Source organism: Taurulus bubalis (genome assembly GCF_910589615.1).
Source record: "Taurulus bubalis genome assembly, chromosome: 6".
In the NCBI taxonomy this organism is placed as follows: Eukaryota; Metazoa; Chordata; class Actinopteri; order Perciformes; family Cottidae; genus Taurulus; species Taurulus bubalis.
The window spans coordinates 18,323,186-18,336,018 of NC_136594.1; the positions used below are offsets into that span (position 1 = coordinate 18,323,186).

Here is a 12,833-nt window from a genome sequence, read left to right on the forward strand (position 1 = left end):
AGAAACACTGTGAGCTGACCAGGCAGCATTTACATGGATGAGTCTACTTTGCCAGTTTGTTTAATGCAATGTATTGTAAGACCTGTGACACATCCACAGAATGTGTCTTTGTACTTATAGATACAGGAAAATAAACATCCAGAGAATACTATTTGATATCTGACAACATAGTTTTACACAGAGCAGAATTTAGGAATATTACTATTATTATTATATAATATTACTACCTGCGTCTTTTTCCTTTTCACATTTCTCTTTCTTCCACCGTGCCTCTGCAAGATTGAGGTACAGTATTTAAGATTATAATATGAACAGTAAAGAATCACAATATCATTCCTCGTTCTATGGCATTCTCGCGCTTCTTCTCTTATTTTCTCCTGGTATTCTGGGGTCAGAAGCTGCCAAAAATCTCTTGTTTCTTACTCCAATCCATAGCAGGTGCTCTCTTCTTGTTGCGGCTGGCGAGGGCATTTTTTTTCGCCTCAGCAGCTGTAGGACTCAGACGCAGGCCGCTGTCCATGAACGGGTCCGAAACTCGCCTTTCGTCCTCATCATGGACCTGTAATATACACAAACGCACATGTTTCACACACACAATCTACAATATGACATCTTCTGTTCTGTTTCTTACATTATTTATCTCACCTGGATGCTCATATCTGAGCTGCTGATCTCTGATTGGGTGGTGGAACTTCTTGAGGAGTGAGATGCTGAACTCCCATTTGTCCAGGATTTTGGTGATGTGTTTGTGATCGGGGAGTTTGTCAGTGTGATGTTTATGACTGGTGGATCTGAGGTGGGGAGGTCAGTAGTCGGGGACGGGCTGCGTGGGCCGCTTTCTGTGGCTGATTCATCCAGATGGACCTCTGTGAGAGAGGGAAAAGAAACACATGAGACATTTGGCCTGGAGAATAAAGACAGATGTGTGCGTGTGCATGCACAACCTGACCTTTGACATGGCTGGTGGTTGGCGTGATCCCCAGTCTGTGAAAGAGCTCGTCTGTCTTCTGGTCGACCACTAGGATGCGCACTTCCTCCCCCTGTGCTCGAATGAGTCCCACCACCGCTGAGTGCCTCAGGCCCTCAACGTTCACTCCGTTCACCTGAGACAGAGAAAACGGGAAGGTCAGAGGAAACGGAAACAGTGGAGGAAAGTGAAAATGAAGAGGAGACACGGAAACAATAACCTAATGAGACAGACAGGAGACAGAGATTAAGAAGAAGCGAGTTTAATTGCATGAATTTCCTTCCTGCCATCACGCTTTCCCTCTCTACGACATTAACACACCTCATACAGATGGAAACCGAAACGCTCACTGCATTTCAAATCACATACTTTTTCTTCACACTAGTCGTACACACAGTAGCTGCCCTTACAAAGTATGTACTGTTGCATGCCGTATGCATTCAACTAGGACGTACTACTTCATCAGAACATTGCACCTTGATCTTTGACCCTCTTGCTCATAAAGTATTGCTGTTTTTCTTCTTATTTCTTAGTATATTTTTTTATCGTATCGATTGTTTTTTTTGTTTAATATATTTTACCGTATTATCAGCGGTTAACTCCTACCTTAGTTTGTCTTGCTTTGTTGGGCCTCACTGTTGAGCTTTTTGTTGTGTTATTGCCTTGCTTTGGCTGCTTTCGTTTGTCAAAGCACTTTGTACATAAGATGCTGTAGAAATATTATTAAATAGTTATTATTCTTGTATATCCACTGAGCAGAGGATTGTTGGTTTGTCAGATACAGTAGGACATCCTCGTACTTTTGCCATACTGCATTTGCTATACTGTATATTAGGACATCAGGAAACCTTTGATGGCCATACAGGCGTACATACATAATCGCATGAAAAGACCCAGAAACACAAGACCCTCCTCTACACTTCCATTCAAGATTAGTCCTTGTCGATTTTTCTTCTATTGCTCCTTCAAACGACCCTCCTCTCTCCCACTCAATCTAAATCCAGCTAATCTGTTCTAATCCAATCATACCTCAAATCAGATTAATATGGGAACGCTGGCGTTGTCTTTCCAATCTATTGCCTAAAATGTACCTGTGACAAGGTTTATGCAGGAGTGTGTGTGTGCGTGCGCTCTGGGTGTACCTCCACTAGTCTGTCTCCAGGCCTGATGTCCCCACTCTCAGCAGCTGAGCCGAGGTCCACTGAACGCACAAACTGTGCATCCTTTGTCTTGTTGCTGTGCAGGTTGAAGCCGTAGCCGTGCTCCCCCTTCACCAGGTGACACAGACGGGGCAGGAGCTCAACTGTCTGCTCTGGTGAGGGATGCACCTGCAGCTATAATGGGATGTGAATGGAAACAAAAACAGGATTATAGAGAAAAAGGCATTCAAATGTCTGTACTTTATCAGTTTGTTAGGTATACCTGTACAACCATTTGGTCATATTTACTGATATTGGAAACAGATTCACATTAACACACGTTGTAATATTTATTTCAGATTGATTCCCTAGCCCAACCACACGTGTACCCGCTGTGTGTGTGTGTGTGTGTGTGTGTGTGTGTGTGTGTGTGTGTGTGTGTTAGGACAGGGACTAAATGTCTCACACATTGCGTATCCCTGTCTGCCAGAGTGCGTGCCATAACGATAGAACAGAACACCATGGCAACAGATTGCCATGGTGACAGGTCAGGTCACCGTGGTGATGGGTCAGCATGCCTCCTGCAGGTTTTAAAGATCACTGTTTAATTTTTCTGTCATGTTGCAAATTAAATGATATCCTAGTTGCTTCTACATATACAGAGTTTCCATGTTGCAGTCGTGATAATAAAGTCTTTTAGTGTAGAAACAAGTTGATTGATCAATTAGTTGATTTTTAGGCAAACAAAATGGTTCCAGTTTCTTAAATTTGACAATTTGCTCATTAACTTTGGTTTATATCGTATATAAATCAAATATCTTTTCTTTTCTTTTTTACTGTGATTTCAAGTTGTCTCCTTGGGCTCTGGTATTTCACCATTTTCTGACATATTATATACCAAATAATTAACAAGAAATGTATTTGAATATCAAGCAATAAGTCCTAATGCCAAATCAATATCTCCAATTGAATATCTTACTATACAAATGGAAATGCAGAGATTTCTCCTTTCCTCTTATAGCATTTTACAGATGAGTCAAATATAATAAATTTTTTTGTGTGTGTTTCTTTTTTATGCTGAACAAGCACAAAATAGCTTGCGTTGGCCTTGGATTAACATATCACAATGGTTTCTTGATGGCAGCTGCTGAATTAGTGGACAAAAGTAAGTACTCACATACATTCATCGAAAATGTCTAGAAGTTGATTTTGTATATGATCAGTACATTTTTAATAGGTGAAAAAAGTCCCAAATGAATCTCTACTAAACACTTTTGCATACAGTAAAAAAGAACCTGGTCACTAAAATGCCTGTTCTCCAGGCATTGCTTGTTAGAGCGCAGAGAAAAGGCATTTTAAAAGCCTTTAATTTGTCAGGAATATTAATAGTTTAAAATGACCAAATGGCCCTCAACAGGACTTCAAGTTTATTGAGGTAGCTTTTGGTGAAAGCGTTGTTCAGCTCATATTTGCAGCCAGTGTTGGTGATAGATTGAATGGGTGCTGCTGTTACTGCATATGATGTTGTTTGATCTGAACCTCGAACCAAAACTGATAAAGAGAGACGTGATGGCCAGCCAAGGGGCAGCCTGTATTTACCCTGCCTTCGGCTAAACAGATGGCAGCTTGACGTGAGCCTCTGTGCTTGAGGATCCTGGTCCACTTTGTTTGGAGCCCAAACACTGAGCTCAATCTCTGACAAACATTTCGACCGGATGGCTGACATCAAGACGTCACGGTGATGTCTGGTTGGCACAAATGAAATTTTGTTTTGACCAAGTCACACTGGCTGCCACAGGAATTAAGGAATTTGAACTGGTTTGAGAGGAATTTTATAGCATGGCAAAGTTGTTTCTAACTACATCTAAGAGTGCAAGTTCCCAGGAAGATTGTGTTCCTCAAGCCCAAAATAAACAATACAAATAGATACTTATCTAAAAAGTTTGATTGTGCAACGTTGCTATCTTAAAATCGGATCCCTCCCATGTCTTCATACTTTCTTGCCTCCCAGCAGACAGCACACCTCCACCTAGGGCACACTGCATCACTTTTCACTCAATTTGACGAAACAATACCTACAGTTCTGTATGTTTTGCAGGAAACACTGCCGGGTGAGCAGGGTTTTGTCTTTGCCGTCTGCAGTCACGTGGGAACAATACAGCTGTTTGGGTGAGCTGTTAACGCTCAGTATGCACAAAGAGACGGCGCTTTTTAAATACAATACGCATTTTAAATGTTCACCCCCCTCAGCGACAACAGTGACTTGTAAAGCAGATGTTTGAATGACAGGGAAAGTTACAAACACTATAAAACCCTCTGTTGAACTGTGCACAAGAGGAGGTGAGAAATCGGTTTAAACCTGCTGTGTTTACATTATCTTTATTTACTGTTTTTAGTTTGAGTCATCAATGTTTAATTTGTTTTCCCTGCAGACTCCTTCTTCAACTTGCATGCACTACAATTTACTTTACTGCCTAAATTTGTCTGGAATAAGAGTGATTGTGCAGTGTTTTGCACATGTTGTGTAGGTATTATCTCGGCCCAAGACATCCGAAAAAGCCACAATATCAAGATTATTATCCTTTCCAGCCAGCCAATCTTAACTTGCATCAATGCATTCACTGGATGTTTTCTTCCAACATTTGTGGCTTTAATTAATTTCCTTAGCTTGTCCCTCCTCCTCAGTGCACCTGAGCTTTGTGCTTAAATATCAGCAGTGCTCAAATCCAGATTAGTACTCGACAGACATCGGGTAAAAGAGTATAGCTCAGTGTCACACGCACAACACAGCAGACCCCAGCGGACACATTAGACTTCAGAATTTTGATTTCCTTCCCTTTTCTTTGAAGAAAAAATATACACATAATCTATAAAAGCCCATGTTGGTCTGCAGTGTGTGTGAGGGACCCACAAAAAGGGTGTAATTTATTGCTGTCCAGCCTTACCTCTGTGTCTGTCCCTGTGCTTGATGTCACGGAGGATCTCTTGACCTTTTCTTGTGTGGTCGTGTCTGTGGACAACTCTGCAGCAGGAGGGTAAAAGGCATGTGTGCGGTTGGGTTTGGGTGACAGGGGTGAGTTCTCTCTGGGTAAGGGAGAGGCAGAAGGAGTGGGCCCGGGCGAAGGTCGTGGGGACAGGTTTCCCATCTCAACGGCCAGGTCCTCGGTGCATGCCAGGCCACAGCTGCGGAGGTATTCATCCGTGTCGCTGTCCACCACCAGCAACCTGGTGCGGTGGGCAACTTCACGGATACGCTCCACCACCTGCAGGGAGGAGAGAGGAGTTTCTGACAAAATATTGGTGTCATTAAGAATATAATAATCCCTTATTAGTCCCACAGTGGGGAAATGTGTTCTCTGCATTTGACCCATGCTTAGTATTTCAAGGAGCAGTGGCCTGCCCCTAGTGAAGCGCCCGCATGTCGCAACTGCATGTTGTCTACCCTGAACTAGCCTAAAACATAGTTTCTGCACCACAAAGACACCCAGTGATTCCATTACACAAGACTCACATTGACCCATTTTAGTAGCCCCCTCCTCCTCCTCCTCCTCAGGCAAAGAAAAAAGTGGTCGAACAGGTATATAACTCATTGTTTGTACCTCAGAGACTTTACTTGTCTCTCCCAGCCTCTCTTCACTACTCGTCTGTGCATACATATATGCATATATATTAATATATATATATATTAAGCCATCACTTACTTGATAGTGGTTTTCGTTCTCCACATTCTCACCGTTCACCTCCACCACCCGGTCTCCTGGTCGCAGCCCGCTCAGGTCAGCACAGGAGCCGGGCTCCACTTTACGGATGAACTGTCCGCCTCTATTCCTCTCACCGTGCAGGTGAAACTCATAGCCGCTCTTTCCTTTCGTCAGGAAACAGAGCCTGGGTCTGAGCTCGCTCTCCATCCCAATGCGTCAATAGGGACAGGGAGGGAAACAGGTCGAAGTGTCTCAGGAGAATAAACAGGCAATGGGAAGTCTCTGGCTCTTAACCCAATGTACGACTGCGCACTCCACTGACCAAAAGATCCTCATCATTTACCATGATGCGAGTCCATTAATAATCCACAACTGTTCAGAGAGCACAAATACATAAAACAAGTAGAATAAAAGTAAAAAGTGATTAATCCATCATGCAACTGCCCTGGGCGCAAATATGAGCGTGCAAAACTGGTGCGCAGTGTGCGTAAAATAGTGGCCAAAAAGCGCGGACAATGCCTAAATCCCGTCCCATCGGAAGAATAATCCAATGTCAGAGATTAGAAAGCTTTTCCTCGCACGTAACACTTAATGCTGCTCTTCAACTGGGCGTGTGTCCTCCTATCCCGGCGCGAGACTGAAGAGGCGTCAACAACAGATGCCTGTACCTGACGCCGCAGCGTAGCCGCGATACGGTGGCAAAAAAGGACCAGTCCGATAAGAGTTACTGGAAATAAAGTATTTGTTTAGGCACGATATGAGTCTAACAAGACCGAATGTCCTTGGCCGCATTTAAAGTGTTAAGTGTTCGAGTCCCTCTCCAGAGGCAGAGGCTTGCCCCGTGCAGGTAAACCTGTGACCAGAACGGAAATCGTCCTTATCCGCCCTCTATTTCGGTCTCCACTGGAGATCAAAAGGTCCGTTGCGTAAAAGGGGATTTGATGGTTCATGAAATATGAGCTCTGCAGGCTTACTTGCGTGTATCCTGCATTTAAAAAAAGAAGTCTCTCAAGTAATTCAGGACAGCCAAGTTTGAGGGTGTGTGTTGTTGATATTTGAAGATGAGACACGTACGATGCAAATGAAATCGTGTACTTTGGTAGAAAGTACTGCTTTATAAAAATAAATGAAGTAAAAGCATAGACAAGTTAATTAAAATGTAATTTCTAAAAGTGAAAGTACTCATATGCAGAGTGTCCTGTCAATATGAAAGGCTTAATATTATTATTATTGTATTCTAATCTCAATTTGAAAAGTAATTAGAAACTATATCTTAAATAGTGAAGAGATATATTTACATAATACTTCAGTAAATGTACTTAATTACTTTCCATCACTGGATACAACAGTTTTTTTGCAATTCAAGTACCAACACTGCTGATATGCTTGGACAACATCAGATCCATATTCAAGTGGTGATATATTAATTGATTATCTCTTGATCACCAGTTGCCTTAAAGCAAGTTGCCAGAACAGCGGCCCAGTGGCTCAGGGGAAAGGTGCTAAAAATGTGAGTGCTCATTCAGCTTATCCTCCATGAACAACATCACGAACAGCCACGGCATACGACCACACACATGTGCATTGATTAACATGTTACAGTGGCTGCAGTATTGTTTTAATGTCTGCTTTGATAAGGGATTCCCTCATTGTTTGTTTGACATAGTGAACCAAGCAAACACAGTAAGCCATGGCAGTCAGCCACAATGACACTCTGAGATGCAAATGTTATTAATTACACTTGTGGTTTTCTTGTTGTACACATATTACTCAGAATATTTCCTTTTTTTTATGCAGTGCTGCATCACATTAGCAGAAAACAATGTGAATCTGCATTTAGCGTGTCATTTGTTAGGTATGTTCATGTTGTTTTACATTTTAAACAGTAACCAAGAAGGTTGGCTGCATAAGTTCAATCATGTTTTTCATGAATGGAGAATAGTGGTTGAACTATCACTTTAGTTCATCACTCGGGTTCTTTTTCCATGTTACATTTCCACACTTTAAAATGTGTATAACGGCCCTTTTGAAATTCTTAAAGTTAGTGTTTGGTCAGTTCTCATTAAGCGTATTTTATTTGGACCAACGCATTGCATGTAAGATGCAAGCAGCTTGTATATTAAAATGCCATAAATTAGTTTATTGTTGTTGCACCAGACAAACTCGCTCTGCTGGAATAAAGGGCAAACTTTAAACATGACCTCAGTATATATTTATATTGTTTTATTTATGAATAAAAGAATGAAGCACCAACAGTACAAAAATATTTTATCTCATACAATTATAGTGTAAAAAAACCCCTCAAAATACAATACTAAATAATATGTATATTCTGAACCTTAATTCACATTAATGTTTTGCTTGTTCCTTGTTTTCAGTGCATGTGCAAATACATTTGACTTTTATTGTACATATATACACATTTGGTCTTGGGTCCGACAAAAACTACATCAATGATTAACCTTGCCTTTTATCCCCCTTCTCGGTGCTGTGGAGGAAACGAGTGTGGGCAGTAGCTCCTTCTTCGTCCTCTCAGGTTCATCAGCGAATCCGTGTTCAGGCTCAGTTTTTATTGGAAGGGAGGCGGTTGGATTTGGAGACCGTGGGGATCCGGCTTTAGGCCTCTTTGTGGGAGAGATCATGTGGGCGGATGGACAGCTCAACTGGTTCAGACACACGGAGCAGAGAGGGCTGACGGGGAGACACACCTGCTGGCCAAAGCCCACGAGCAGCCAGTTGATCTCACTCCACAGCTCCCTGCGGCAGAGTGAGAGAGGAACACCAACGATGAAGCGAAATGTAATGATTGCCTTCTAGTCAACACATGAGTCAGTGATGTGCTGCATGCACCTATAGGTCAGTCTCAGCGACTCTGGTCTTTATAGATTTGTTGGTCTGTGTTAATCAGATCAAGGGTCAGCAGTGAATTAATCATGCAGTTACCTGGGCAACCACTCCTCCAGGGCCTTGCGTGTTTGCTCTGGGTTCTTGGTGGGTTTCTTGAGCCAACCCAGACGATTGGAGATACGATGCACATGCGTGTCCACGCCTAAACAACAACAAAAATCAACACTACAAATGAAGGCACTCACACCTACAGAGTTGATGTTGAGTCACTATGTTCAACTATGCTGTGTTATGGCCGGTTAGCTCAGTTGGTTAGAGCGTGGTGCTAATAACGCCAAGGTTTGATCCCCGTACTGGCCACTAGTATTTTGGGGCGGCTGTAGCTCATGGGGAGAGTGGTCGCTCTGAGACCACAAGGTAGCTGGTTCGATCCCTGTTCTCCCCATAGCTCACATGTCAAAGTGTTCTTGAGCAAGACACTGAATCCCCAGTTGCTCCCTGGTCGCCTCACGAGGCTGCCCACTCTGCTCCTTAGGATGGGCTAAATGCAGAGACCAAGTTTCATATAATATGACGAATGGATACAAAAGTAATATTAATAGTCTTTATCAACCTAAGACTTTATACTGAAGCTTGCAGTTTGGGCTCCAACTATGTTAACTGAAGCTGCTCCATAGAACCTGTTTTACTACACATGGTTTGGAAGTGATCGTGCACGCTTTAAGAGTGTGTCCCCACCAATGCCTGACACCTGGTCCCAGGCGATGTCCATAGCCAAGTGAGCCATCTTAGGTCCAACTCCTGGCAGGCTCACCAGCCCCTCCACGCTGTCTGGGATGTCCCCTGAGAACTCTTTCTGCAGCATGGCCGATGTCCGCTTCAGATACTTCACCTTAGTCTGGAGAAGAAATGTAGGAAAACCATCCAAAAAGGTGCACAAATGAAACAAAGTAGGGTGAGAAGGTGAAGCGTGGCTCCTGTAAACACATATTAAGACGTCTGCATTACCCTCCAGAAGCCGACAGGGTAGATGAGTCTCCCAAGGGCTTCATCGTCGGTAGCGAGTACATTTTCCACGGTGCAGCCGTGAGCTCGGAGCTTCTGCATGACTGCGGCTGTCACTTGGTCCTTGGTCTGACTGGACAGCATGAGCGAAACCAACACCTGGAAACGTCTCACCTGTGCCGACAGTGGAGACAGTCGGACGAAAAAGATGAATTTGAACTAGTAAATGATCTAGGCTTTTAAAAACCAAAACCAAACCACACCTACACGTGCAGGAGCCTCTGAGTCATAGCATTTCTCTGCTCCCATGTTGTCTACAGGTGCATCACGGCTGCTCCTCATCTCACGGATGTATCTCAGGTGTTTCTTCCAGTCGGGAGGGTCGCCTTGTTCCGTCTCCACCTTTGTGGCACCTTCTTCCTGGTCATACTCCACTTTTAGCTGTCTCTTCCTGCGGCTGTGTGAAGACAATGGTAAAGTTTCTGTTTTGGGATGGGAGCCACCTGGATGAGCACAACAGGGGAGAAAGGATGAGACAGGTCAACGCAGAAAGAAAAGATGCCACTTAGCAACACGTGTGTAGGAGGAGGTACGTCACTGAAGTGCGTCATTGATAAATAATACGACAGGTGTCTGCGTTCAGCTCACGTGAGCAGCCTAACGTAAACATGACCCGTGTATAAGGGGGCCGAGGAGGGTCTTTGCTCACCGATCTTCTCCTCTTCCTCCTCCTCCACAGCCACAGAGGAAACTGGCTCCTCATTTCTTCGTCTGTTGGTAAGTTTGGACCGCAGAGAGCTCGCAGCATGTTGACCACCACTCCGCGTAACGACAGACCTGCTCTGCATGAAGTAAGGAGAGGTCATCGTGACGACCTGCGCTACCTGACAGACAGACCCTCGTGCTCCAGCGGACGGGAAGCGTTTAGACATGAAGTCGGTTTCTCATTCGTTGTTTCTGGTCACGAGCGGACCAGGAAAGTTCAATCCCTTTAATTAAATAAATGCAAGGAAATACAACAACTTCTGCAACTTTAATAATAATAAAATGTATATATAATGATAATATGAATCAATATTATCATGATTCATTTATTATCATTAAATATTTTAGATTTGAATCGTATAAATAATGCAACAAAAGGTTGTAGGCGATTAGGGTCATGATAATTATTTAATCATTTTAATAAATATATAAAATCTGAAATATAGTCTACATATGAGAAACTGTGAATTTGAGAACAACTTACAATTATTTAGGGGTGGGCAATAGGACAACACAAATCATTGGAGCCTTATGTATTTATGTTGGTACAATTTTTAAATATAAAAATGTGCTAAGATATTAGCAGTAGAGCTCATCGTGTTGCATGCTGCTATGTTTTACGCGAAGCAGAGATACCTGTGGGATATGAAGACGATATTAATAAACGGAAATAATACAGATCTGCAATAGGCATGCAGTGGGAATTGTATGTTTTATTAGATTCCAAACTTTTACGAGATTCTAAGATATTGAGACAGAAGTAAATAACATTGATCTTCTGAACTTGACAATTGAAATGATCAAGGCTCAGAATTATATAATTTAATATATCGGACAGTGAAGAACAACATGCCCTTTGCTCTTCCTGATCACACAAATCCCATATTCCCAACAGAAACATTTATCAGGAGTATAAATGTGTCTCCCCATTTTTTTTTTTTTTTACACAGCACTACTTTAATGCATCTTGTTTCGGGTTATCTATTCTAGACTGTGTAACCCAGTAAGACAACAAAGCTGAGTTCTTCAAAGCAATGCAACCTAACTAGTTGCCTCAAAGCTCCACTCGCAGGCCGCCGGGCCACAGTGCAGCGCGTGACTCCAATGAGGAACCAACTTCAGCATCGTTAGCATGTTTAGTGAGCTGCTAGTTTACGTAACCGCTGGTTAACGTTTTAGTTTGAGTAACATGCAACTAACTCGACTAGTACGCAGATTCACAAGGTCGTGGGGAAGCAGAACAGTGGCTTAGACTTGTCGCCATGATATACACACCTGGACCAACAAAGGGGCTTTAGCATAGTTGGGGTTTAGCTCGCGCGGAACTACATTTCCCACAAGTGAGTGAGGCAAACGTGTTGTTGAAGGAAGTGGCCCTGTCACATCATTAGTCTGTCATCCGGTTTAGGAGAGCAGGACTGAGCCTGGACGAGAACCAGCGTTCAGCAGCAAAGGCAGAGCTACACCGATGGACGGACGGCTGCGTCAGGACCGAGCTGCTGCTGAATGAGCCCGAAGGAGACTCTCCAGCCAGGTGAGAGGAGGTGTGTTACCGCTACCGGAGCTGGAAAACCACGGTGTGCTAGCTCAGGACGGGGACTGAAGCGGAGCTAACGGTTCAATAGCGCCATGGGGCATTTAATTACACCGCAGCATGTTTCTGTACTCTAGTGTCCACAGATGTAGTTTGCTCTGGAGGAAGTTGAGGAGGATGTTGTTGTTGTTGCACTGAAACAGAGCAGTCGTTGTTTGTCTGCTCACCTCCTCTCTGTCTCTGTCAAGTGCACATTACACTCTCCAAACCTGGCTCCGAGTTTACACAATTACAGACTGGACTCCAAACTCCACTGCTGAATAACACCGAGTGGGACACTTACAAAAAACAAACAGTTTTCTTCCTGTGGTATCTAGATGCTGCCATGCATAATGTCATATAAGTTTGTTGTTGACGATTTAAAGACAATATCTACCACACAGACTTAGAGTTACAGTGCAATAACTTGCAACCCTTTTAATGAGAATATACACTTAAAACATATCCAAACCCCAAGACAGAAAAGGTAAAGATCTGCGAGAGGGAAACCATGAACATACATTTTTTCACCTAAGTGTTTTTTAGTTGGAGAATGGATCACTTCACCTGGTTTAAAAAAAAAAAAAAGGCCATCCCTGCCAACATGATAGAAAAGCAATTATCTGCTAATAAGAGCGATCATGAAATGAGATATGTCAAGATCTGACCACTTCAGCTACACTCTACAGATACATCTGAGGAGAGGCAATAGCTCAGTCCGTGGGGACTTTGCTTGGGAACGGGAGGGTCACGCTTGTGGCCTTTAAGTGCCAGGTCCTGTGCCAGTCCTGGGCACTGCCGATGTGTCCTTGAGCAATGCCCCGAACCCCCGAACT

At 43.3% G+C, this 12,833-nt stretch overlaps 2 protein-coding genes across 2 annotated transcripts; both read right to left on the bottom strand.

The window, feature by feature from the left end:
• Window positions 1-273: 273 nt before the first annotated feature.
• Window positions 274-6,014, bottom strand: nherf2 (NHERF family PDZ scaffold protein 2; the record flags this gene model as incomplete). Its single annotated transcript, XM_079219693.1, has 6 exons — window positions 274-559; window positions 646-866; window positions 950-1,103; window positions 2,110-2,301; window positions 5,052-5,369; window positions 5,808-6,014. 6 exons carry the CDS (start codon window positions 6,012-6,014, stop codon window positions 392-394), a joined length of 1,260 nt encoding a protein of 419 aa, XP_079075819.1. The 3' UTR covers window positions 274-391.
• A 2,019-nt stretch (window positions 6,015-8,033) lies between these two features.
• nthl1 (nth-like DNA glycosylase 1) lies at window positions 8,034-10,525 on the bottom strand (the record flags this gene model as incomplete). Its single annotated transcript, XM_079219753.1, has 6 exons — window positions 8,034-8,564; window positions 8,751-8,856; window positions 9,393-9,552; window positions 9,663-9,833; window positions 9,927-10,162; window positions 10,369-10,525. 6 exons carry the CDS (start codon window positions 10,523-10,525, stop codon window positions 8,258-8,260), a joined length of 1,137 nt encoding a protein of 378 aa, XP_079075879.1. The 3' UTR covers window positions 8,034-8,257.
• Between the last annotated feature and the right edge of the window lie 2,308 nt (window positions 10,526-12,833).